Below are 27,374 nucleotides of genomic sequence, written 5' to 3' on the forward strand. Positions count from 1 at the left end.
GGAGGGGTATATTGTTCTGCAGATGTCGGTCGGTCAGTCGGAATTTAGACCAATCCGTTTCCGGATGATAACTCAAGAACGCTTGGACCTAAGATCATGAAAGTTGATAGGGAGGTTGGTCATCACCAGCAGATGACCTCTATTGATTTTGAGGTCTGTATGTCAAAGGTCAAGGTCACAGTGACCCTGAATAGTAAAACGGTTTCCGAATGATAACTCAAGAACACTTAGGCCTAGGATCATGAAAGTTGATGCGGAGGTTGGTAATGACCAGCAGATGACCCCTGTTGATTTTGAGGTCAGTATGTTAAAGGTCAAGGTCACAGTGACCCTGAACAGTAAAACGGTTTCCGGATGATAACTCAAGAACGCTTAGGCCAAGGGTCACGAAAGTTGATAGGGAGGTTGATCATGACCAGCAGATGACCCCTATTGATTTCAAGGTCAATATGTCAAAGGTCAAGGTCACAGTAACCAGGAACAGTAAAATGGTTTCCAGGCAATAACTCTAGAACGCTTGGGCCTAGTGTCAGGGAAATTGATAATTAGGCTGGCCATGACCAGCAGATGACCCCTATTGATTTTGAGGTCATTAGGTCAAAGGTCAAGGTCACATTGGCCAGGAACAGTTAAAACGGTTTCAGATATTCTTGTCCAAAACCACAGGGCCTAGGGCTTTGATATTTGGTACGTAGCAAAATCTAGTGGTCCTCTACCAAGATTGTTCAGATTATTTCCCTTTGGGCAAATATGGTCCCACCTCGGGGGTCACATGGTTTATATGGGAAAAGACTTTGAAAAACCTCTTGTCCAAAACCACAGGTCCTAGGGCTTTGATATTTTGTATATGACATCATCTATTGGTCCTCTTCTAAGATTGTTCAAATTATTCCCCTAGGGTCAAATATGGCTCCGCCCTGGGGGTCACATGGTTTACATAGACTTACATAGGGAAAAACTTTGAAAATCTTTTTGTCCAAACCACAAAGACTATGGCTTTGATATTTTGTAATGTAGCATCATTTAGTGGTTCTCTACCAAGTTTGTTCAAATTATCCCTCTAGGGTCAAATATGGCCCCGCCCCAGGGATCATATGGTTCATATAGACTTATATAGGGAAAAACTTAGAACCTTCATGTCCATAACTTACATCATTCAAATTTGGACCACATGTATAGTTTTGAGTGGCAAGATGTACCTTGACATGAGTTGACCTGATGACCTAGTGACCTTCTTTCACATTTCTGTAGCTACAGTCTTCAAATTTGGACCACATGCATAGGTTTGTGTTCCGAAAAAATTTTGACCTCGTTATTGTCCTAGTGACCTACTTTCACATTTTTGAAGGTACAGGCTTCAAATTTGGACCACATGCATAGTTTTTTGTACTGAAATGAACTTTGATCTTGAGATTGACCCAGTGACCTACTTTCACGTTTCTGAAGCTAAGGCTTCAAATTTGGACCACTTGCATAGTTTTGTGTTCCGAAATAAAATTTGACCTTGATTTTGACCTAGTGACCTACTTTCACATTTCTCAAGCTACAGCCTTCAAATTTGAACCACATGCATATTTTTGTGTACCGAAATGAACTTTGATCTTGAGATTGACATAGTGACCTACTTTCACGTTTCTGAAGCTACAGGCTTCAAATTTGGATCGCATGCATATTTTTGTGTTCTGAATTGAAATTTGACATTGATTTTTACCTATTACCTACTTTCACATTTCTCAAGCTACAGCCTTCAAATTTGAAGCACATGCATAGTACTGTCTACCGAAATGACCTTTGACCTTGAAATTGTTCTAGTGACCTGCTTTCAAATTATCAAGCCACAGCTTTCAAATTTGGACCACATACACATTGTTTTGTACCAAAATGAAATTTGACATTGATTTTGACCTTGAGCTAGTCTTGAAATTTGGAACATTCAAAACACGTTCAAAGGAGCTTTACATATAGCAAACGCAGCCACACAGGGCGCAAAATTCATCCTCTACTAGTACAGACACAGAGCAGTCTGACCAGAGACAGAGTGAGATAAAGCCTCCAGAAGAGATAGAGAGAAATCCTTTTTAGATACAGACTTGTCCGGCTAACTTAGCCTAGCTCTTTGAGTCTTTCAGTCTGGTTCTTCAACATGCCGGGTGTATAGCACCGATACACGTGAAGCCGTCTTTCCTGGGAAGAACCAGTACAGGCCTCTAAGTCAGGTGGGAGACGCTCAAGAGCATCTCAGAAATTTCCAGTGCCTGGACCGGGATTTGAACCCCGGACCTCTGGATTGACAGTCAAGGGTGTTACCACTAGACCACCGGCACACCGTTAATTGGTTAATAGGGGTCTTAGTGCTTATTACAGAGTTATGGCCCATGAAATAGCCAAAATAGAATGAATCCTTTATATAAAATGTTTGTTGAGACTATACCCACTTAAGACTGCAAACATTTGAATTATTGCCCCTTATTTGTGACAAATGTACCAGTGTCCACACCCTGTGTCCTACAGACACATTCTAGTTTCATGATTCTAAACCATTCATATTGTATCAATCAAGACTATATTCCAGGTGCTACAGTTTTGACACTTTAATTGGCGCCGACTTTCCTCATTGAATATTTCACAGTTTCATCAAGTTTTGCAAATTAGGGGTCGTATAAGATAAAGCGGTCGTTAATTGGCGCATGATCAATCACTTGCTAATCTCCCGTGGTGTAGATTGCAAATTTGGTTACCATGGTAGCGCAGTTTGACACGTGTAGGTTTCACATGTAAGAACAAAATGAAATACTAGATTTAGTTCTGTGGAAATTATGAAGAAAAAAAATAAAAAATTTGAAATCCACGAATTTACGTCACCACGAAACAACCGTTTTGGCCAAAACCACAAAATTTTGTGCAGACAAAATTAAATGATTCCACAGTATTAATGTTATAAGCTGACCATTCAATTTTCCAGGTATGGCTTCATCACATTCGAAAACCAAGAAGATGCCGACAGGATAATCAAAAAGGAGGTGAGTGTAGAAGTGAGTGTCCATTTTTGTCTTTATTCTTTCACTTATATAATGCAGAGATGCTAGTTTAATTATGGGACAGGTGTTCTGCAAAAGTGATTGAGTTAAACAAAAGTACAGTTGGAGGATTTTAGAGTCATTGAAAGGGAATGGAATTTGTGTGGAGTATATTGGACTAAGTAATATAAGAAAAAATGTATGTTATGTGGGTGGTGTTCAAAATAATTGGGCAAGTTGAAAATTCAAACCCTATTTCTTGTGGTTTTCTCCTGGTTTATAGGATAGCATATACTACTAGGAAATAACTTGAGGAAAATGTTGAGAAATACCAGTCAGAAAAATTTCAACCTTAAATTTGCATATTCACTAAATTTCAAGCAAGATGGGTGATACATGCTTCTTCGTATATGAGAAGTAGTATGTGTTTACTTTTTTGACCAGTTGCAAATTTTAGCAATAGCTTTTTTTCTTACTTGCTAAATCTGAAAATCTACTTGCAAATTTAGACTTTCATTTAAATATGTTACAATATCCTTAAAAATAGTGTTAGAACATTGTTTTCAGGGTCCTTGGCGCACAATTTTGTGCGTTTTAGCACTCTGATTTTTAAAATGACACTCGAAATAATCCTCAGAGATATGAATTAGCAGGTTATGTTAAATATTTATTTTTAGCTCACCCGTCACATAGTGACAAGGTGAGCTTTTGTGATCACCCTTCGTCCGTCGTGTGTCCGTGCGTGCGTGCGTCCGTCAACAATTTCTTGTCTGCACGATAGTGGTTTCATTTATGATTTTATTTTAACCAAACTTGCACACAACTTGTATCACCATAAGATCTCTATTCCTTTCTTGAACTGGCCAGATCCCAGTATGGGTTCCAGAGTTATGGCCCCTGAAAGGGCCAAAATTAGCTATTTTGACCTTGTCTGCACAATAGCAGCTTTATTTAAGATTTGATTTTTTACCAAACTGGCACACAACTTGTATCACCATAAGATCTTGATTCCTTTCTTGAACTGGCCAGATACCAACATGGGTTCCAGAGTTATGGCCCCTGAAAGGGCCAAAATTAGCTATTTTGACCTTATCTGCACAATAGCAGCTTCATTTATGATTTTATTTTAACCAAAATTGCACACAACTTGTATCACTATAAGATCTTGGTTCCATTCTTGAACTGGCGAGATCCCATTATGGGTTCCAGAGTTAAGGCCCCTGAAAGGGCCAGAATTGGCTATTTTGACCTTGTCTGCACAATAGCAGCTTCATTTATGATTTGAATTTAATCAAACTTGCACAAAACTTGTGTCGCCATAAGATCTCAGGTCCTTTATTGAACCAGCCAGATCCCTTAATGGGTTTCAGAGTTATGGCCCCTGAAAGGGCCAAAATTAGCTATTTTGACCTTGTCTGCACAATAGCAGCTTCATTTATGATTTGATTTTAACTAAACTTGCACACAACTTGTATCACCACAAGATCTTGGTTCCTTTCTTGAACTGGCCAGATTCCGTCATGGGTTCCAGAGTTATGGCCCCTTAAAGGTCCAAAATTGGTTATTTTGGCTTTTGCAGCCATATAGAGACTTCATTTATGGTTTTATTTGATACAAACTTCCAAAATATCTTCAACAACAATAAATCTTGGATTCCATGACAAATCAGATCCAATCGACGATTCGTAGGTTCCAGAGTTATTATATATGTGATTACCTCCCCTGATTGTAATCAAAATGAGTTTATATCAGTAAGTACTTATAGGACTTATTTGAAATTTCATTATTGTCATTAGTTGGACTGAGCCAATCAGGGTAGATAACTATGGACTGATTTTATTTCAAATTACCTCCCTTTATTTCAAATTAAAATTGGTATATCTCCGTAACTAATGAAGATACTGATCTGAAATTTCATTTATGTCAACAGATTTATTTGGCAGATCCTTCTTTTGTTCACTTACAAATAATTTTCTTTTTAATTACTTCCCTTTTACGTTACTATAAATAGCTTATTTTTAGTAACTTTTTTATTATTGGCCGTAGGGAAAAACCGAGACCACTTTTCTGTGGTACAACATGGATTGTACCTCCAATTTTTAGGTGTATTTTGACATATCTGTACCTTTTAAAACAAAATTTTCTTTTTGGTTAAATTTCTTCCCTTTGTTGTTCCTGTCCTTTGGACTTAGATACTTTTTCTGAGGACCGTCCTCAAGTGCAGTGATAACAGGTGAGCGATATAGGGCCATCATGGCCCTCTTGTTGACAGTCTGGGTGCCCCTAAATAAAAATAACTAGTTTTTATCCCTGATTCTGAATGCGTCGTTGATTGCTCAACTTAACTACCGGCCACAATTACGGCGACGTGAATTTTCTTACCCAATATTATAAGTAAGTACCAATTCGCACTTAGGTAAGAAGTAGTAAGGTAGACTGCATTCTAGATTTAATTATCGGATAGACCTCTATGTCTCTTTATACGGTAAACCATTCAACAAAAATGGTTCACCAACAAAAGATGACGCGTTTTCTTTCTTCTGCACAAGAGGAAAATCCTGTCACTGCCTCGTCCTCCAACGAAACCGAAACTGAATCTGCAAACATTAACAAAAACCATGGCAATTTCGACTATTACTTGTACTTGAAATTCATGTGACGTTTTTATCTACTCACATTCCGTGAAATCTACTTGCATTTATTGAGTTAGCGAGTGCAAAATTTTAGCCCTGAGGTGTATGGTTTGAAGCATGTATTTACTCAAATGTTTGTGGACAAAGCTTTTTAGAATCGCGCTTTGTGCACGGATTTGATATGAATATAAGATATACATGAAAAAGATTTTGCTGAATGAAAAATAATTAATGAATATTATAATGATAAAACCTACTTTTTTTCTCACCTTCTATGTTTATAAACCACATGGCAATTTTCAAGAATGTCAGTAATTTTAAAATTGCCAAAGATTTTCACTTAAATGGAGTTATTTTTCAGGTGCTCAGGAGACACATATATTCATTCATTAGCCCACCATCATCAGATGGTGGGCTATTCAAATCACTCTGCGTCCGTGGTCCGGCGTCCTTCCGTCCGTCCGTCCTTCCGTTAACAATTTCTCGTTATCGCATCTCCTCAGAAACTACCAGGGGGATTTTGACCAAACTTTGTCAGAATGATGTATTGGTACCCTAGTTGTGTCCCCCTGAAAATCAGACTGGTTCAACAAATTTTTAGTAAGTTATGGCCCTTTGTTTATTTCTATAATTTACATAGATTTATATAGGGAAAAACTTTGAAACTCTTCTTGCCCAAAACCACAGAGCCTAGGGCTTTGATATTTGGTATGAAGGATCATCTAGTGGTCCTCTACCAAGATGATTGAAATTATTTCCCTGGGGTCTAATATGGCCCTGCCCCGGGGGTCACATGGTTTATATAGACTTATATAGGGAAAAACTTTGAAAAACCTCTTGTCCAAAACCACAGGGCCTAGGGCTTTGATATTTTGTATGTGACATCATCTAGTGGTCTTCTATTAAGATTGTTCAAATTATCCCCCTAGGGTCAAATATGGCCCCGCCCCGGGGGTCACATGGTTTACATAGACTTATATAGGGAAAAACTTTGAAAATCTTTTTGTCCAAACCACAAAGCCTAAGGCTTTGATATTGTAATGTAGCATCGCCTGGTGGTTCGCTACCAAGTTTGTTAAAATTATCCCCCTAGGGTCAAATATGGCCCCGCCCTGGGGTCACATGACCTAGTGACCTACTTTTACATTTCTCAAGCTACAGCCTTCAAATTTGGACCACTTGCATAGTTTTGTGTACCGAAATGAACTTTGACCTTAAGATTGACCTAGTGACCTACTTTCACATTTCTCAAGCTACAGCTTTCAAATTTGGACCACATGCACAGTGTTGTGTACGGAAATGAAATTTGACCTTGAGCTAGTCAGTAAGTCTTGAAATTTGGAACACTCAAAAATGGCACATTGGTGGGCGCCAAGATCACTCTGTGATCTCTTGTTATTAGTAAAATAGTTTTCTGGTCATAAAAAGATTATTTGTGATCAGTTTAAGAATTGAGCGGTGGTCTAGTGGTTAAGGTATTGGAAGCTCAACTCCGGGGATCTTGGGTTTGAGCCCTACTGGGATCATGATCACGCCTTCTCATCACTGCTAAGTACACTCAGAGATTCACAGTTCTTATTTGGTCTGTGAAGGATTTGCCATAGAACTTTGAATTTTGGTTAAGGTGCTTGTTAAGGATGCTACTACATGGAATATGAATCAAATTATTTGGAAGGCCAGAAAGAAAAAAACCTGTGTTTGTTAGTTCGTTCGTTCGTCACAACGTTAACTTTTTGCATGAAGGCACTTTACTCGCGAACCACTGCACCCAGGACCTTCAAACTTCACATGCTGATAGTACTCATTGAGTACACCACCCCTACTGACTTTGGGGTCAAAGGTCAAGGTCACAGGGGCCAATGTTAACTTTTTGCATGAAGGCACTTTACTCGCGAACCACTTCACCCAGGACCTTCGAACTTCACATGCTGATAGTACTTACTGAGTACACCACCCCTACTGACTTTGGGGTCACCAGGTCAAAGGTCAAGATGCTGCGGGGGGGGGGGGGGCATTTGTCACCATTAGTGACGGCTCCTTTTTTTTTTATGCCCCCGAAGGGAGGCATATAGTTTTTGAACCGTCTGTCGGTCTGTCCGCAATTTTCGTGTCCGGTCCATATCTTTGTCATCGATGGATGGATTTTCAAATAACTTGGCATGAATGTGTACCACAGTAAGACGACGTGTCGCGCGCAAGACCCAGGTCCGTAGCTCAAAGGTCAAGGTCACACTTAGACTTTAAAGGATAGTGCATTGATGGGCGTGTCCGGTCCAATCTTTGTCATCCATGGATGATTTTCAAATAACTTGCATGAATGTGTACCACAGTTAAGACGCGTGTCGCACGCAAGACCCAGGTCCGTAGCTCAAAGTCAAGGTCACACTTAGACGTTAAAGGATGTGCATTGATGGCGTGTTCCGTCCATATCTTGTCATCCATGGATGGATTTTCAAATAACTGGCATGAATGTGAACCACAGGAAGACGACATGTCGTGCGCAAGACCCAGGTCTGTAGCTCAAAGGTCAAGGTCCACTTAGACGTAAAGGTCATTTTCATGATAGTGCATGATGGCTATCCATCCACATTATACTTGCATATGCATAGGCCATTGTTTAAATTAACATCTATAATTTACCATAGGATGTGCCTATAGACGCTCAGGTAAAGGCTAAATCTTTGTGCATAAACCTTCTAGTCAAGAACACAGGATGCCCCATGAGAGGCTTTGTATATTTGGTTATGTTTCTATTTCAGGCATTGATTATGTGAAAATGTCCTCTACCAAGATGTATTCAAGATATTTCCTGGGGTCAAATATGGCCCCACTGGGGTCACATGGTTCTATAAGACTTATATAGGAAAAAATGTTTTGAAAAACCTTCTTGTCTAAAACCACAGGGCCTAGGGCTTTGATATTTTGTATATGACATCATCTAGTGGTCCTTCACTAAGATTGTTTCAAATTATCCTGGGTCAAATATGGCCCCACCCTGGGGTCACATGGTTTACATAGACTTATATAGGGAAAAACTTTGAAAAACCTTTTGTCCAAACCACAAGCCTAGGGCTTTGATATTTGTAATGTAGCATCATCTAGTGGTTCTCTACCAAGTTTGTTCAAATTATCCCCTAGGTCAAATATGGCCCCCCCTGGGGTCACATGGTTCATATAGACTTATATAGGGAAAAACTTTAAAATTTCTGTCATAACTAACAGCATTCTAAATTTGGACCACATTGTATATTTTTGAGGGCAAGATGAACCCTTGACATGGTTGACCTTGATCTTGACCTAGTGACCTACATTCACATTTCTGTAGCTACAACCTTCAAATTTGGACCACATGCATAGTTTTGTAGCACTGAAACACATTGACCTTGATTTTGACCTAGTGACCTACTTTCACATTTTGAGGTACAGGCTTCAAATTTGGACCACATGCATAGTTCTGTGTTCGAAATAAATTTGACCTTGATTTTGACCTAGTACCTACTTTGACATTTTTGAAGGTACAGGCTTCAGATTTGGACCACATGCATTGTTTTGTGTTCCGAAATAAAATTTGACCTTGATTTTGACCTAGTGACCTACTTCCACATTTCTCAAGCTACAGCCTTCAAATTTGGACCACATGCATAGCTTTGTGTACCGAAATGAACTTTGATCTTGAGATTGACATAGTGACCTACTTTCACATTGCTGAAGCTATAGGCTTCAAATTTGGACTGCATGCATATTTTTGTGTTCTGAATTGAAATTTGGCATTGATTTTTACCTATTACCTACTTTCACATTTCTCAATCTACAGCTTCCAAATTTGAAACACGTGCATAGTTCTGTACTGAAATGAACTTTGACATTGAAATTGATCTAGTGACCTACTTTCACATTTCTCAAGCCACAGCTTTCAAATTTGGACCACATGCACATTGTTTTGTACCGAAATGAAACTTGACCTTGATTTTGATCTTGAGCTAGTCTTGAAATTTGGAACATTCAAAAACGGCTCAGTGGTCAGTCCCAAGATCACTCTGTGATCTCTTGTTAGGTTAAAGGTCCAGGTCAGATTGGACCAGAACAGTAGAACTTTTGTTTATAGTGAGCATATAATTTCTATTCCTTGTGCAATTACTGAATGCATTGGGGGGGGGGGGGGGATTTCGTGTTCGACAAGCTCTTGTTCAATTAATCTTCATAAAATTTAATCAGAATGATTACCTTGATGAAATCTAGGTAGAGTTCGAATATGGGTAATCTTGGTTCAAAAAGTAGGTCACTAGATCAAACCAAAGAAAAACCTTGTGTATGCGATAGAGGCTGTATTTTTCAATTGATCTTCATGAAATTTCGTCAGAATGATTGCCTTGATGAAATCTAGGTCAAGCTTGAATATGGGTCATCTTGGGTCAAAAACAAGGTCACTAGGTCATATCAAAGGAAATGCTTGTTTAAACTCAAGAGACCACATTTTTGGTTCAGTCCTAATGGCCAAAATATTTGTTTCCGTGAAATCACTGGGTCAAACCTGTTTACACTGTTATGGTCTTTTTCTCAGGTGAGCGACCTAGGGCCATCTTGGCCCTCTTGTTACTTAAATGATTTTAGATATGCTTTACATTTTTACATAAATGATTTAAGGTATGCTTTACAATTGGCGTTTTCAATATAACTTCTTCTCAGCGATATATGACCATTTTATGTCGATTCGCTGTAAAACCCAACTCACTCACTCACTACTTATTTGAAATTGCTTCATAGGATATGCCCAGCTTGTCCCTGTCGGGGCTTAACAAATCAACTTGTCCGTGGTGAGTGGAAATTGCTGAAGCAGGACTCAACAAATTCTTTGAAAGCAACTCTCCTGCATGATGAGCTGCCTATATAGTTTTCACTCCTGCTGCAATTTGTACTAGTACTGTATACTCCTGCAATTCACAAAGGAAACAGTTTTTACAGACAGCAACTTATTTTAAATACACTAAGCTAAAAGATCTTAAACTGATGTTAATTTGTTGTTTGCATTAAACTGATGTTAATTTGTTGTTTGCAACTCTAAAATCCCGCTGTACCGTCAGGGTAATAATACATTATGATTGCATTAGCTAGACGCACGGCAGTTTAGAACAAGAGTAGGGTAAAATAGTTCTTGCTGAGTGAATTGCAGGACAGTACAAATTGAAGCTTAAAGAGTGAACCTTCTAGGCAGCTCTTCCTGCAGGCCTAAGTTGTGTTCAAAGAATTTGTCAAGCCCTGATTGTTTTGTTTTGGGTTTTTGTGCCCCCATTTGTGTTGGGGGGCATATAGATTTGGTCTTGTCCGTCTGTCCATCCAAAAAAAGTTTGTGACACGCCTAGCTCAAAAAGTGTTTGATATAAATTGATGAAACCTATCATGATATGAATTTGTGCACGTCCTATTTTTCGTCAGGCTCCACCCCCTATTTCCAGTTGTGGCCCCTGAAATGATCAAAAATGCACATTTTCACCTTGTGACGCACCTAGCTCAAAAAGTATTTGATATAAATTGATGAAACCTTGTATGAGTCTTAACCATGATATGAACTTCCGCATCTTCTGTTTTTCGTCTGGCCCCGCCCCCTATTTCCAAAGTTACGGCCCCTGAAATGGAAAAAAAATGCACAGTTCCACCTTTTAACATGCCTAGCTCAAGAAGTATTTGATATAAATTGATGGAAACTTCCTTTAAGTCTTTATCTTGATATAAACTTGCACACCTCCTATTTTTCGCCTGGCTCCCGTAATACTTGCACACCTATTTTTCGTCTGGCTCAAACCCTATTACGGCCCCTGAAATAGTAAAAAATGTGTATTTTCACCTAATGACGTGCCTAGCTCAGAAAGTATTTGATGTAGATTGATGAAACCTTGCCCTAGTCTTTATCATGATGTGATCTTGCACACTTGGCATTCTTCTTTAGAATTTAGCACAAATTACAGAGTTACAGCCCTTGAAATAGCCAAAATAGTGGATTTTTTGTTTGTGATGCTCATAGCTCAAAAAGTATATAGCCTAGAATAAGGAATCCTTTATGTAAAATGTTTGTTGAGGCTGTACCCATTTAAGACTGCAAACATTTGAATAATTGCCCCTTATTTATGACAAATATACCAGTGGGGGCACACCCTGTGTCCTACATACACATTCTTGTTTATGCTTTGGTGTTTCCAGACGGTGCTTTTTCCTGATTCTACAGTTATTGCAGGAATATAGACATAAAAATGTTAACACTAGTTTTTCACAAAACAGAAAGGGTAGAACCTCTTCACAATTTGGGAAAATAGGAGACAAGACTTTTTTACTGTTGATGAATTCAGGGGATTTTTTTACCAAGAGGGGAAGGGGCCCAGGCCTGTGATTTTTGGGTGGGGGTGGTGGGGGGGGGGAATAGCTCGGTATTTGGGCAAAGGGGAATAAAAAACCTGATGTAAAGGCAATTTTGGGGGAAAACTGCATTGTTTAAAAGAAATTTTCTGAGGGGAGGGCCCCTATTATAGAAGAAAAAACAACCCTGGAATTAGACAGCTCTGGTTTTACTAGCATCTCTGTAATACACAGTTATTAAATAATTTTTCTTATTCTCACATAGTTAAAGTTTACAACCATTCTTTAGATACTAGTTGTGTACTTTTTAAATCTTTCAGTAAGTTCATTTTCTGAAAACATGCTTGATAAAATGATGAAGACCTTGGTTAAATGCAAGATTACAACATAAACTGTTTTACTGTTTCAGTCTGATAATCTGGTGTTCAGAGACCGAAAGCTCAATATAGGACCAGCAATTAGGAAGCAGGTTTGTACTTTTGCATGGTTTCTTGACATTCTGAGTAGGATTTCCACACCCAAGTTTGTCAGTGTTTTGAACAGTTTGGCAGGTTCTGTTGATTGACCAGTTTTTGAATTCTCCAGTTAAATTACTTTATGCACAAACTAATAATTTGATGATCTCGGAATATTTCATTGTTCTGAGGGGGAAAAAATGGAGAATGTTGAAAAGATTTGTACAAAACTTTAGAGTTGAGGGCCCATGTTGTTACTAAATATTTGCATTTAATGGCACTTTATGCTTGGAACAAATTTTTACAGTTGACTCTTCGGATGAAATTAAATTGCAAAACTTTGTTCTAAGACTGTTATATTTGCATGTTGGCGCTTTGGTCAGGCTTTGCGACTTGACTGTAGACCTGTAATATCATGTATGAGAAAGATGTAAAAAAAAAAAAAATGTTTTCTTTATTGAAAGTTAGTTATGAAAGAGGATGGAAACAAAACTTTATGAAAATATATTCCTTGTTAGGTGTTTGATCATAACAACCTAAAAAGCAAAGCTTGACCACAGATTTCAATTATCTAATGATTTGTCCAGGATGTTAAACATTTAGTTTCCTTTTATGCATTTACAGTTGTTGGATGGCATAAGACTGTTATATAATAATAATTTTTGAAAATTTTAGTACTTCTTTTATGGCATCCAAAACTGGAAGCACAGGCAAGCATTATCAAAAGACATGGTACCAAACTTTAATTTTCTTTAATCAAGATAGTCGACACTTTCCAATAAAAAAGGAAGCTATTGCTTTGCCTACACAAAACACTACAAAAGGGTGCTTTGATAATGGGTGATTTCTATCAGGGCTTGACAAATCCATTTGTCTGCTTGTAAATATTAAAGTATTTTTGACCCAAAATATAATGTAATTAACCCTTTCCCACATGGATACGTTTATCACCGTATCTATCGATTACCGAACAGAAACGTATTGACCCGAGTCTATCGGTTCCCCGATAGAAACGTATTATACCGATTAACGGCCATTTGAACAGAATCGTTTTATCCCGTGTCTCATAATCAATCGCTTTATTTTCGTTCTTTTCCTAAAGAAACAAATTCCGGATGTTTACTAACTCAAAATATGGGATTTCGTCATCATTATTTACGTACAAGATCATGTGGTTACTATTTAAATTTATCGAGTACTTTGCAAAGAAAGACACCGGGGTTTTTTCCTACATGTGCACGACGCTACGTCATGGAAAATTACTGAGAAAACTGCTTGCAACTGGCCGGTTCGCGGGCTTTCCTCGTTCTAAAAATAACACCCATTTAACATCAAAGTATTTTTAAATGTGTTAGGTCATGAAGGTCACGCGTGATACATGCGGATTTCCCCTAAACAACAATTTGTGTATACGATGGCTTGGAATTTATGGCCTTACATAACGGGAAGTGTTAATCAAAACAGAAGGACCGCGGCTTTCAAATATTTTATGACACCCCAAGAGTTAATTGCTGCGGAAGTCACCCGTGATGTACCGACGTTTGATCATCAAAATATTACGTAATATTATCTTAAAATTTTTAATTTTTAGCACAAGAATACTGTAGTCGGTTACGAGTCTCGATCTCAGCGATCTTTTTGCACTTTCAGAAATTTTATGATCCGTTATTTTTGTAGTGTTATTCAGTTTGATGGTTGTTTTTTTATATAAATACTTACCGATTCCGATTCGGAAGATAAGTCTATTAACTATAAATCAAACTTTCAAACATCAAAATGAAATTGTATATGAATTTCAATGTGAAAGTAATCCAAAACAGAATTTTATGCCTAAAAATATATATTCCCGTACTTTAACACTTTATATCTTCGAAACTCAAAGAGAAACTACAATAAATTTTGTATCATCGGAAAGAGAATTTAAATTGCTACAAACTTTATATTGACAAAAATAATGTCAAACTTACAGAAAATATTAAAATAATGACATTTTTAACATAAGTGTGTGTAATCATAAAATAATGCCAACACCTCTGTTCATATAAGACAGTCACCTTTATCAGCCATATACCGATTATTGATTATTGATTATCACTTATCAGTGTTATGTAAAAGAGGTTACTTTGGCTTCTGTTCTGTGTGGTAAAGGGTTAAAACCTGAGCAGTGAAGAAGCCAGATAGCTAAAAGATCTAAAATGAAAGTTTGTTGTCCGCAACTAAAATTTGCCCCCTCTGTTACAGTACTGCATTATGATCGCATTAGCTGGACGCTCGATAGTCCTGAACAAGATCCGGTATTTACCATAAAATAGACATTGTCTTCTTAGGGAATTGCTGGATGAGTACGAATTGTTGCAAGACAAGTGAAAATTCTAGGCAGGTTGTCCTGCAGGACGAGTTGCTTTCAAAGAATTTGTCGAGCCCTGTCTATATAGTATGAGAATTAAGCTTGCAGATGCCTTAAAATTTGTACAAGTTTAATTGTTGAAGTAAGAACTTAATGCATTATCCTTTTGTTGTAGATAACCTTTACCTTTAATATTACTACACAATCCATTTCCTGTTTTTGAAAAGTTATCGGACAAGTATCATTTCTTAATTGCAAAAGGTAAAATTCCTATTGGTTTTATTATTCATCAACTGACGGACCACAGAAATTGTTAGACACATCTTTTAAAAGTTTTTAACAGTGAAATGGGAGGTAAAAGTTATATGAAAGATGCACATCTCTTCTTTCTAAGTAAAGCAGAAATGAAGCTGGAACAGGTACTAAAGCTTCCCTAGAGACATGCAATGGCATAGGGATATTTGGTCTCGATTCCTGACCCCCAGATGTTCAGGTTCTGATTTTCCAGCGAGACTTGATGTTAGTTGCAAATACTTGCTGCAGCTGTTGTTTATCTCTGTTGGTAATGAGTTTAAAAAACATAATGTTCAACAAGTGTGAACTGAATATGTCAAAACTTAGAGATTCTTTGATACAGCGAGTTTAATAGAGATGTGAATCTTAAACGGACACAGTCTGCTAGTCATAGTCAAAAATAAATGTTAATGCAGTAAACATTGATGAATTCTGCTTCAAAATAGAAGTTGGCATTTTTAAAAAATTCTTCTGGCCAAAAAATTCAGCAAAGTTGCACTGAAAAATGAGTATGGACTGTTGACAGCAGACTGTTGGACCATTAAGAAGGTAAGATTGAAGGTGTAATAGAACTGTGCATCAGTATTGTTACATCTTGCTCTTTTGAGCATTTTGGTTTGAGCATGTATTTTCATGTTATTCTAACAAAGTTGTTTCCCATTTCATTTGCAGCAAGTTTTGCCAAGGGCATTTGGTAAGCCTCTTTGTTTTTTCCTTTTTTAGCTCGACTATTCGAAGAATAGGGGAGCTATCCTACTCGCCCCGGCGTCTGCGCAAGCGTGAGTGTCACACAAATGTTAAAGTTTGCGTACCACCCCAAATATTTTTAAAGTCCATTGAGATATTGCTTTCATATTTTGCATACTTGTTTACCATCATGACCCCAGTCTGTAAAAAGGAGGAGGCAACTCTATCAAGCATTTTGACTGAATTATGGCCCCTTTTCGACTTAAAATATGCTTATTGTAATTTAAAGTTTGCGTACCACCCCAGATATTTTCAAAGTCCATTGAGATATTGCTTTGATATTTTGCATACTTGTTTACCATCATGACCCCAGTCTGTAAAAAGGAGGAGGCAACTCTATCAAGCATTTTGACTGAATTATGGCCCCTTTTCGACTTAGAATATGCTTACTGTAATGTTAAAAGTTTGCGTACCACCCCAAATATTTTCAAAGTCCATTGAGATATTGCTTTGATATTTTGCATACTTGTTTACCATCATGACCCCAGTCTGTAAAAAGAAGGAGGCAACTCTATCAAGCATTTTGACTGAATTATGTCCCCTTTTCGACTTTGAATATGCTTACTGTAATGTTAAAGTTTGCGTACCACCCCAAATATTTTCAAAGTCCATTGAGATATTGCTTTGATATTTTGCATACTTGTTTACCATCATGACCCCAGTCTGTTAAAAGGAGGAGGCAACTCTATCAATTATTTTGACTGAATTATGGCCCCTTTTCGTAGAATATGCATATTGTAATGTTAAAGTTTTACTCATAGCTTGTATTATACTATCAAGCACTGAGAATAGTCGAGCACGCTGTCCACTGACAGCTCTTGTTTTATTAGTAATAGGAATAAAGTATATGTTTTGACAAGAAAAGTATAAAGTTTAATGTTATATTTGTATATATAGCTCTTCTTGTCGGATATACTTGTTAAGTTTATACCTGTTGTAGCTCATTTTGAAAATTAGGTAGCCAGTTTAAAAAAAAAACGTTTTGCATCTGTATTAACTTGATGGCAATGCATGAGTTGCTGTTAAATAACATTTTGATAAATTAGTCAGTGAATGATTTTTTAGGTTGTATAAATTATATTTTACAAAAAAAGCAAAACAACTGTTCAGTGCTGGACATGCAGTATTAGTAATGCAACCTACGGAGTCTTGTCATAAATGTAGATTAAAGTATTGTGATGTTTAGTAAATATGGACCTTTTAACATAATGTTTTCTAACCACATTTTATGTTCCATAAATGTTTGTCTGAATCTGTTGTATTTTCCTTTGTCCTACCAGTCACACTTCAAGTCCTGCATGATAATTTTTATAATGGCTTTTTACATATTGATATCGAGGTAATTTTTATAATGGCTTTTTACATATTGATATCAAGGTCACCTACCTATCTTTTCCTTTAAGGATAACATGGTGTAATAACCATATTTCGTATCTTGTAACTGGATGGTAATATTTGAATGAAATTTGGTCACTTTAAAGACATTCAAAATCAAAAACGTTTCACCGAGAGATTTTTCAAATTTTATCATTTTATGGGGAGATAATCGGTATTGAAGTTAACATTGATGCCTATGGGAAATATGTAATTTCTTTGATTATGAGAATCTGAGCTTGAGTTTCGAGAAAATTTTGCGGTAGAAAGCTGCATTATATGATTTTGATGCAAATATCAAAAAGAAATCTAAAATTCCCCATAGTGAAAAGGAGAAAATTATTTTTTTCTAGTTTTCAGGGGAGATAACTCAAGAAAAACCAAAATTATCAGGGGAGGTAATTTAAAGGATTTTTTTGAGAACTTCTGTCACTATATAACTTGTCAATATGCACCTTATTTCTATCGTTTGACATTTTCAAAGCTTACATTATCAAGTTGTATGTACGCTTTTGGTGAAATTGAGGCCTATTACGGGTAGTCATCCTTAATAGCTATTGAACTGCCTAAGGCTCCACTGCTTGATGACGCTGTCCTGCAGGATGAGCTGCTTAAAATTTCCACTCCTGCTTTGCAGTTTGTACATTCCTGCAGTTCACTGAAGAACATTGACTTTTATATTGTATTACTCTAAAAATATCTATTATAAAGGTCAGTGTAAACAGTACTTGCAGAAATCTTGCTACAGAGCCGTGGGCTATGAGATTCTGGCTGATGTGATCTTATTGTGGTACCATATCAAAATGGTATAGACTATATAGTTGTAAACAATTAAGTCGGTTTCTGTTTTAATTGTCACATGTTCAAATGTTTCTGTGACTGATTACATTGAATGTACTAAAATTTGTTAAAAGTTGTACTACTGCAAGTTCCATTCACCTGGAGCCCATTTCTATTTACAAGTGGACAAGGGATTTGTCAAGCCCTGCTGATCAAGCTTGCATGGCTAGCTCAGTGTGGATGTTGTAGATTTACTGTGATGATTACCAGGAACCCCAACCTTTGATCCTTAATTGATATATTTGCAGGGAAAGGTTGATTCTTGTACACTGATTAGGTTGACTGTACTTGCGGGATATAACTGAGATACTGTTGAGAACTTGCAAAATGTCCATCTTGAGGGGTGGGAGGTCTCTTGTTTTGGGTCTGTTAAATTTTTATCCTTCGTAATTTTATGTTGATGAGAATAACACTAGTGTAGCTGCACTAATATATATGTTTCTATTAGAATGAATCTATGGGATGAAAAATGATAAAAGATTTAGCTGAAAGCCCACCTGCTTAGCTCAATAGAGGGAGGGCAGATCTACGGATCAAGGGGTTGTGAGTTTGATCCATGGGCTAGGCGTATGTTCTCCGTGACGATTTGATAAAAGACATTGTGTCCGACATCATTCGTCCTCCAGTCATGTGGGTGGGAGTTGGCAGATACTTCCGGAGAACAGGTTTGTACTGGTACAGAATCCAGGAACACTTGTTAAGTTAACTGTCCGCTGTTATATAACTGAAATACTGTTGAAAAACTGCGTTAAACCCCCCCCCCCCCCCCCCAAAAAAAAAAAACAAACAAAAATATTTAATTGAATAAAACCATGTTTTGTTAGTATTTGGGCTTTAATAAAAGAGAACAACAATGTATTTGAATAAAACTAGCAGTGTGTGATCTTTTCATTTGCTGGCTTACCAGTCTGCTTTATACTTCACTGATTTGCCTGACCTTGCTTTTGTTTCTAATGCTGGGTGGTGATGTAGTCATTTTATCAAACAGTAGAGTGTTTTTAATGAGACATATTTAAATAATTTTTGCAGAATCTCCGGTGTCTCCAGGGGCTGTAATGTTCTCAAATGGTGTGCCTTATACCTACCAGAATGGTATGGCAGTATTTGCCTCGCCTGAAGCAGGATATGCTGTACCTCAAGCTCAGGTAGGATGTATTTACTAACAAGTTTTTGTGCAGCTTATAATCTGGGAAATTTTTAGAATTCTTTGTTTGAAGGCTGGTTTAAGGGACTAATAGGATTGCACTTTTCTGCTATTCTGTCATATCCATGGTTCGCACAGGTCCTTGAAAGTCCTTGAATTTGATCCCAAGGCCTTGAAAAGTCCTTGATTTTTTTTCTTCCAAAAAATCCCCTGAAAAAGTACTTGAATTTTGAAAAAAAGGTGGAAAAGTCCTTAAATTTTGCTAAAAACGCGGGTGCAGTCGTATTGTAGGGGAAAAATACAAAAAATAAATAATAAATAAATCAAAACGGTGTAAAATAAAAATACATGCACACCCATGGAGGGAATGCTAGTTGAACACCGTTTCGGTACGGAATAGTGATTTTCACAACGTTAAAATATTATGAGCATTGTAGCGTGACTTATCAACAACAATGAGTGGCCCCAAAAATAAATGTAGTTTCGCCAGTAAATGGCTTACACAGGATGATTATTCATCGTGGTTAAAGGAGTTTAAGTCGGACAAGCATAAGTGAATACTTTGTGTGATAAACTCATTGATGTCGGAACAATGGGAGAAGGTGCGTTGAAATCACACGCGAAAAGTGTAAAACACAAGAAAATGGTTTTGTAATTTAAGATTTAAAGCGATTAAAATAGTCCTTGAAAATCGATAAAAAGTCCTTGAAAAGTCCTTGAATTTTTTTGCCAAGTCCTGTATGAACCATGTTATCAGTCCATCTACACTTGTATGTCCTGTCAATAACTGCCATCCACATCAATGGCTTTTGTCGAGCCCGCTTGCGGAAGCAAAGGCATAGTAGTCCAAATGGCTGTTTGGTGTATGTGTGTGCGTCCAAGTGTGCGTGCATCTACCCGGATTTGTTTGTCAGGACCATAACTTTGACATGCATGGAGCAATCTTGGATTATATTTGGCATGAATGTTAACCTCAGTGAGACGGAGTGTCATGCGCAAACCCCAGGTTACTATCTTAAAGATTAAGGTCACAGTTGGAAGTTTGTCCGGACCAGAACTTTGACATGTATGGAGCAATCTTGTTTATTTGGCATGAATGTTAACCTTAGCGAGACAGTATCATGCGCAAACCCCAGGTTCCTATCTCAAAGGTCAAGGTTACAGTTGGAGGTCAAAGGTCATGTCAGATCAGCCAATAACCTCGACATGCATTGAGGAATCTTGTTCATATTTGGCATGAATGTTAATCTCAGTGAGAACCATTTCTGAGCATTAACTTGAGAACCATTTGACCCAGAATGTTGAAACTTTAAAGGATGATTGGAAATACAGGGTAGATGACCCCTCACTTGATTAAAGTTCAAGGTCACAGGGTCAAGCCTACCGCTTAGCTCAGTAGGTAGAGCGTTGATCTACGGATCTCGGGGTCGCGAGTTCGATCCTCAGGCGGGGCGTATGTTCTCCGTGACTATTTGATAAACGACATTGTGTCTGAAATCATTAGTCCTCCACCTCTGATTCATGTGGGGAAGTTGGCAGTTACTTGCTGAGAACAGGTTTGTACTGGTACAGAATCCAGGAATACTGGTTAGGTTAACTGCCCGCCGTTACATGACTGAAATACTGTTGAAAAACGGCGTTAAACCCAAAACAAACAAACAAACAAGGTCACAGGGGCCAGAAATTGGAAAACCATTTCTGATCAATAACTTGAGAACCATTTGACCCAACACTTGCCCCATGTGGTTCTGGGACGATCTGTGTATGAAAAGAATTGGAACCACTGCCTCTACCTTTGCATGATCGTAAGAGGCGACTAATAGGGTCTTAACACTTGGTTTTGCTGTAACTCTGTGATTCCAGCAGGTATGCAAATTTTGATTCCATACCTCATGTTTTTAGCTCACCTGTCACAAAGTGACAAGGTGAGCTTTTGTGATCGCCCGGTGTCCGTCGTCCGTCCGTGCGTCCATCCGTAAACTTTTGCTTGTGACCACTCTAGAGGTCACATTTTTCATGGGATCTTTATGAAAATTGGTCAGAATGTTCATCTTGATGATATCTAGGTCAAGTTCGAAACTGGGTCACGTGCCATCAAAAACTAGGTCAGTAGGTCTAAAAATAGAAAAACCTTGTGACCTCTCTAGAGGCCATATATTTCACAAGATCTTCATGAAAATTGGTCAGAATGTTCACTTTGATGATATCTAGGTCAAGTTTGAAACTGGGTCACGTGCCATAAAAAACTAGGTCAGTAGGTCTAAAAATAGAAAAACCTTGTGACCTCTCTAGAGGCCATATATTTCACAAGATCTTCATGAAAATTGGTCAGAACATTCACCTTGATGATATCTAGGTCAACTTCGAAACTGGGTCACGTGCCGTCAAAAACTAGGTCAATAGGTCTAAAAATAGAAAAACCTTGTGACCTCTCTAGAGGCCATATTTTTCATGGGATCTTCATGAAAATTGGTCAGAACATTCACCTTGATGATATCTAGGTCAAGTTCGAAACTGGGTCACGTGCCATCAAAAACTAGGTCAGTAGGTCAAATAATAGAAAAACCTTGTGACCTCTCTAAAGGCCATATTTTTCATGGGATCTGTATGAAAGTTGGTCTGAATGTTCATCTTGATGATATCTAGGTCAAGTTTGAAACTGGGTCACGTCCGGTCAAAAACTAGGTCAGTAGATCTAAAAATAGAAAAATTTTGTGACCCACTAGAGGCCATATATTTCATGAGATCTTCAAGAAAGTTGGTCAGAATGTTCACCTTGATGATATCTAGGTCAAGTTCGAAAGTGGGTCACGTGCCTTCAAAAACTAGGTCAGTAGGTCAAATAATAGAAAAACCTTGTGACCTCTCTAGAGGCCATATTTTTCATGGGATCTGTATGAAAATTGGTCTGAATGTTTGTCTTGATGATATCTAGGTCAAGTTCGAAAATGGGTCACGTGCCGTCAAAAACTAGGTCAGTAGGTCAGATAATGGAAAAACTTTGTGACCTCTCTAAAGGCCATATTTTTCATGGGATCTGTATGAAAATTGGTCTGAATGTTCATCTTGATGGTATCTAGGTCAAGTTCGAAACAGGGTCATGTGCGGTCAAAAACTAGGTCAGTAGGTCTAAAAATAGAAAAACCTTGTGACCCCTCTAGAGGCAATACTTGTGAATGGATCTCCATAAAAATTGGTCAGAATGTTCACCTTGATGATATTTAGATCAAGTTTGAAACTTGGTCACTTGCCGTCAAAAACTAGGTCAGTAGGTCAAATAATTAAAAAAAAACCTTGTGACCTCTCTAGAGGCCATACTTTTCATGGGATCTGTATGAAAGTTGGTCTGAATGTTCATCTTGATGATATCTAGGTCAAGTTTGAAACTGGGTCAACTGCGGTCAAAAACTAGGTCAGTAGGTCTAAAATTATTAAAATCTTTTGACCTCTCTAGAGGCCATATTTTTCAATGGATCTTCATGAAAATTGATCTGAATGTTCACCTTCATGATATCTAGGTCAGTTTCAAAACTGGGTCACGTGCAGTCAAAAAACTAGGCCAGTAGGTATAAAAATAGAAAAACTTTGTGACCTCTCTAGAGGCCATGTTTTTCATGAGATCTTCATGAAAATTAGTGAGAATGTTCACCTTGATGATATCTAGGTAAAGGTCAAAACAGGGTCACGTACCTTCGAAAACAAGTCAATAGGTCAAATAATAGAAAAACCTTGTGACCTCTCTAGAGACCATATTTTTCAATGGATCTTCATGAAAATTGGTCAGAATTTTTATCTTGATAGTATCTAGGTCAAGTTCAAAACTGGGTCACATGAGCTGAAAAACTAGGTCACTATGTCAAATAATAGAAAAAACGACGTCATACTCAAAACTGGGTCATGTGGGAAGAGGTGAGCGATTCAGGACCATCATGGTCCTCTTGTTATTTCGATGTAAATGAGATGTGAAACCAAAATTTGTAGTCCTGTTTGGTGCCATATAACCTATACTGTGTTACTAAAACCCAAATAAATAAATAAATGACCCAGAACCTTTAAACTTAATAGAGTGATAGGACTTGCAGAGTGGATGACCCCTATTGATTTTGGGGTCATTTGAGGTCAAGGTCACAGGGACCTGAACATTGAAAACTCCGATCAATACCTTGAGAACCACTTGCCCCAGCTTAGCTCAATAGGGAGAGCGCAGATTTATGGATCATATGGTCGAGAGTTTGATTCCCGGGCGCCCGTGTGTTCTCCCACGACGATTTGATAAAAGAAATTGTGTCTGAAATCATTCGTCCTCCACCTCTGAGTGATGTGGGGAAATTGACAGTTACTTGCGGAGAACAGGTTTGTACTGGTACAGAATCCAGATACACTGGTTCGGTTAACTGCCCGCTGTTACATAACTGAAATACTGTCGAAAAACGGCATTAAACCCAAAACAAACAAACTTGGCCCAGAATGTTGAAACTTCATAGGATGATTGGACACTCGATCAAAGGTCATGCTCACATGGGCCAGAACATGAATAACCATTTCCAATCCAGAACTTGAGAACTACTAGGCCCAGAATGTTGAAACTTCATAGGATGATTGGACATGACGCGTAGATGATCCCTATTGCAGCCACCCATCGGTCTCTTGGACTTTTGCTCCTGTCCTATATTGACTTCTTGCCTATTACTACTATGCATTGGGGGAGACATGCGCTTTTCTACAAAGGCATCTTCTAGTTAATGAATGGATTTGATTCAAACTTGAAATCGTCGCCCACGTCAAGATGCAAGGTGCATTATTATGCCAGAAATACACTATGAATTATGTCCCTTTTACACTGGTCAAACTATTTATCTTCTTCCACTGGATCTCCTTTATTGTTGATTAGTTTTAACACTTAATCAGTCACTCAAGTGATAGCTCATGATTCCTCAAATACCTCCTATTTCACACTGCAGCATCATTATGGTCTAGCATGTCATCTCTTGACAAGTCTTGTTATATGTTCACATAATGAGATGACATAATGTGCAAAACCTCAACCCTAAGCACGAAGGTCAAGGGCACACTTGAAGGTCAAAAGGTTGGCAGGTTTTTTTCCCTGTTTCCATAACTTTACCATCCATCTAGGAATTTTAATAGTACTTGGCACAAATGTTCCCCATAACAAATCTTCATATGCAACTCCCTGACCCCTAGCTCAGTGGAACACCCAGACCCTTTGTCAAAGGTCAAGGTCACACTTCCAGGTGTTTGTGTAGGGTGGGGGGTGGGGGGGGTCAAATAACCCTATCTATTCAGTAACTGCTCCCGATTTTAATATGACATGGCACAAATGTTCCCCATAGCAAGATGATGTGTAATGTGCCACTCGGATCCCTAGCTCAGAGGTCAAGGTCACTCTTGGGAGGTAAAGGTTTACCGTTAATATGTTATTAACAGGGTCTTTTTTGTGTCTGCTCTAGAATTCAGCAAACTGTGAAGAGATTTTAATATTCTTGACATGTGTTTGCTGTCATAAGACAATATTTCCTGCAAAACTACCGAAATCAGACGTCAAGGTCATGCTTCAGCGGTTAAATGTTTTAGATATTTTTTGCTACCCAGAACTTTGTCCCTTAATCGGAGACCAGAGCTGAAAATTGAAAAACCTTTAATGACAACACTAGATAGGTCTAAGTTAAACTTTATCTGTAGCATGTTTAAGGTCCTCTGGTAAGTTTGCTTAAGTTGTTCTGCTTACCTGGCTGGTTTAAGGGGCTGCCACAACAAAAATATAAAACAGTTTAAAGAAAATTTTAGCTGCTTGATGGATAATCGCCAAACTTTGCCCAGAAGAAAGGTCTAAAGGTTGCAGTCCTCCTGGGGTTAACGCCTTTGGCTTATTAGGGCCTTTTGTTTCTTGTCTGGTCGTTAACTTTGCCCCATGTATGGATTGATTTCTAAGTTACTTGGCATCAACATACTTAAGATATGTCATGTGCAACACTAAGACCATTAGCTCCAGGGTCATGGTTGCTCTAAGACGTTAAAAGGTTAACTTCGTCTGTTTTGTGTACTCCCCATATCTGTGCTGTCCATCAAGCGATTTTATATTACCTGGCTAAATATTCCATATAGTGTGATAATGAATCATATTCAGATCCTAATTCAAATTTTCCTCCAGGAAACAGTATTTTGGAATTTGTTATACTAACTGCAGAACATCAATTGGGTTTTGTGAAGTTCACTGGCTTTCTAAAACCTTTCTTAGCTCCACTTAGCAATTTTAAATAGATTTGCAATGACAAAGGTACACAGTACTGTGCAATCTCAATACATTAATTGAAAGAAAGATTAAAGTGTTTTATGTAAACTTGACTGACTTTGAAAAAAAAAACAACATTTCAGCCACAGACAGCATTAATGGTACCACAAACTCCACCAGTGTATTTACAGCCTCAGTATGCAGCTTACCAAGTCCCAGCCTCGGCGTATACATCATTACAGGTTAGTTTGATAAAGGTTAATGTTTAGGGTCTGGTATGCAATTTGTAAAGATGTGCACTGTCTTGTTATTTGGTTGAGCTTTGAAAAGGGAAGAAAAATTAGAAACCAAATGGATGAACTGCTGACTGTAGAAACCAAATGGATGAACTGCTGACTGTCATTTGGTGTTTGCTTAAAAAACAGCCAAAATAACCCTCAACTTTGACTGTCTTTATCTCGCCACATTTTCTATACAGAAATCTATAACAGTCAAGCCAGTTTCAGCCAAACTTTACAGAAATGTTCTTTGTGGGTATCCCTTTCAGATTCCTTCAAAATTTGGTCATCCATATAGAATCCTTGTTGTGGCAATTGTATTAAAGGAAAAGTTAAGACTTTCATGTTACATTACATTGCATAATCTTCTTTCAGCATTTTGTTTAAAATTGATTTGCTACATTGACTTGATATTTATCTTAATTGCAGACTTCACCTCAGTGGGCCACAACAGCAGCAGCAGCCGCAGCAACTGCTGGACAGTGGCGTTACATGACACAGGTAGTGCTATATTATCATTGCTAGCTAATTGTTAAACAAAAATAGTTGTCTGTGTAGAACAATTCAGCAGCAAGGATCTTGTCATTTCAAAATATATCACTAATAGTGTAGTCTATGCTACATGAGAAATTCCTTTTCTCTTTCATCTAGAGTACATGTTGAAAAGTTTCCATGGCTGGCTCAATAAGTATTAAGAAAACAATAATTGTGATGAAACTTTATTTCAAATTTTAGAGCCCAACTACAGCGCTGACGGCTACAGCCAACCCGTACATGATAGCTATGCAGCCAGATCTGATGTATGCTCAAGTACCACAGGCTTATCAAGCCCCAGAGTTCACAGATGCTACTGTGCTAGATGGAACTACTGGGGTTGAGGTAATGTCAAACCCATATGCTCTGTGATAAATTGAGAACTATGTTTTGAAGAGAATATATTTAAGAAATTTAGATTATAACTGTTTCGAGAAGTGGTCATTGTAAATGCAGACCAATGTCTCGTTCTGAAGTAGGAGATTTTCTTGTCTGCAATCAACAGATAGGTGTTGTGATGATGTACAACTGTGAAAGAAAAGGAGCTATGTTACCTTTGCTTTATAAAGTTCTGTACCAGTCAAATTTTTAGTAAAATTTTATTTAAAATTTGTCCTTCATAGTATGTGATATAGTCTTTTTAGCTCACCTGAGCAATGCTCATGGTGAGCTATTGTGATCACGCTGTGTCCGGTGTCCGTCAAGTTGTCCGTCCGTCGTCAACAATTGTGTTTAAACGACATCGCCTCCAAAACCACTGAATGGATTTTGATGAAACTTGGCATGGATGTTCCTTGATGGTCCTCTACCAAAGTTTTTCAAACGGTTCCGCTTGGTTGCACATAGCTAAAAATATAAAAATCTTCAAACGACATCTCCTAAACCGATGGTCCCGATTTCGAAATAATTTCACACAAATGGTCCTTATGTCACCCTCTACTCAGAGTATTCAAATTAAACAGATTCTTCAAAAAATCAGAGCTAAAAATATAAAAATCTTCAAACGACAGCTCCTAAACCGATGGTCCCGATTTTGAAATAATTTCACACAAATGGTCCTTATGTCACCCTCTACTCAGAGTATTCAAATTATACAGATTCGTCAAAAAATAT

General features: G+C 37.9%; 1 protein-coding gene across 4 annotated transcripts in view; it reads left to right on the forward strand.

Moving 5' to 3' along the window:
* Positions 1-27,374, forward strand: part of LOC123531519 (protein boule-like) — a 70,936-nt gene that overhangs the window by 33,708 nt on the left and 9,854 nt on the right. For 3 of the 4 annotated variants that reach the window (XR_008366012.1, XM_045312564.2, XM_045312562.2), the window contains exons 4-10: positions 2,963-3,032; positions 12,408-12,467; positions 15,767-15,788; positions 19,085-19,200; positions 25,593-25,691; positions 26,157-26,228; positions 26,463-26,606. Coding sequence is in view for 3 of the 4 variants with exons in the window: in XM_045312564.2 (XP_045168499.2) it covers positions 2,963-3,032; positions 12,408-12,467; positions 15,767-15,788; positions 19,085-19,200; positions 25,593-25,691; positions 26,157-26,228; positions 26,463-26,606 (583 nt within the window). In the remaining variant the exon portion in view is untranslated. The remainder of the gene's footprint in view (positions 1-2,962; positions 3,033-12,407; positions 12,468-15,766; positions 15,789-19,084; positions 19,201-25,592; positions 25,692-26,156; positions 26,229-26,462; positions 26,607-27,374) is intronic. The other variant, XM_045312563.2, reaches the window with a different exon arrangement.

Source organism: Mercenaria mercenaria, chromosome 11 (assembly GCF_021730395.1).
Source record: "Mercenaria mercenaria strain notata chromosome 11, MADL_Memer_1, whole genome shotgun sequence".
NCBI classification, from domain to species: Eukaryota; Metazoa; Mollusca; class Bivalvia; order Venerida; family Veneridae; genus Mercenaria; species Mercenaria mercenaria.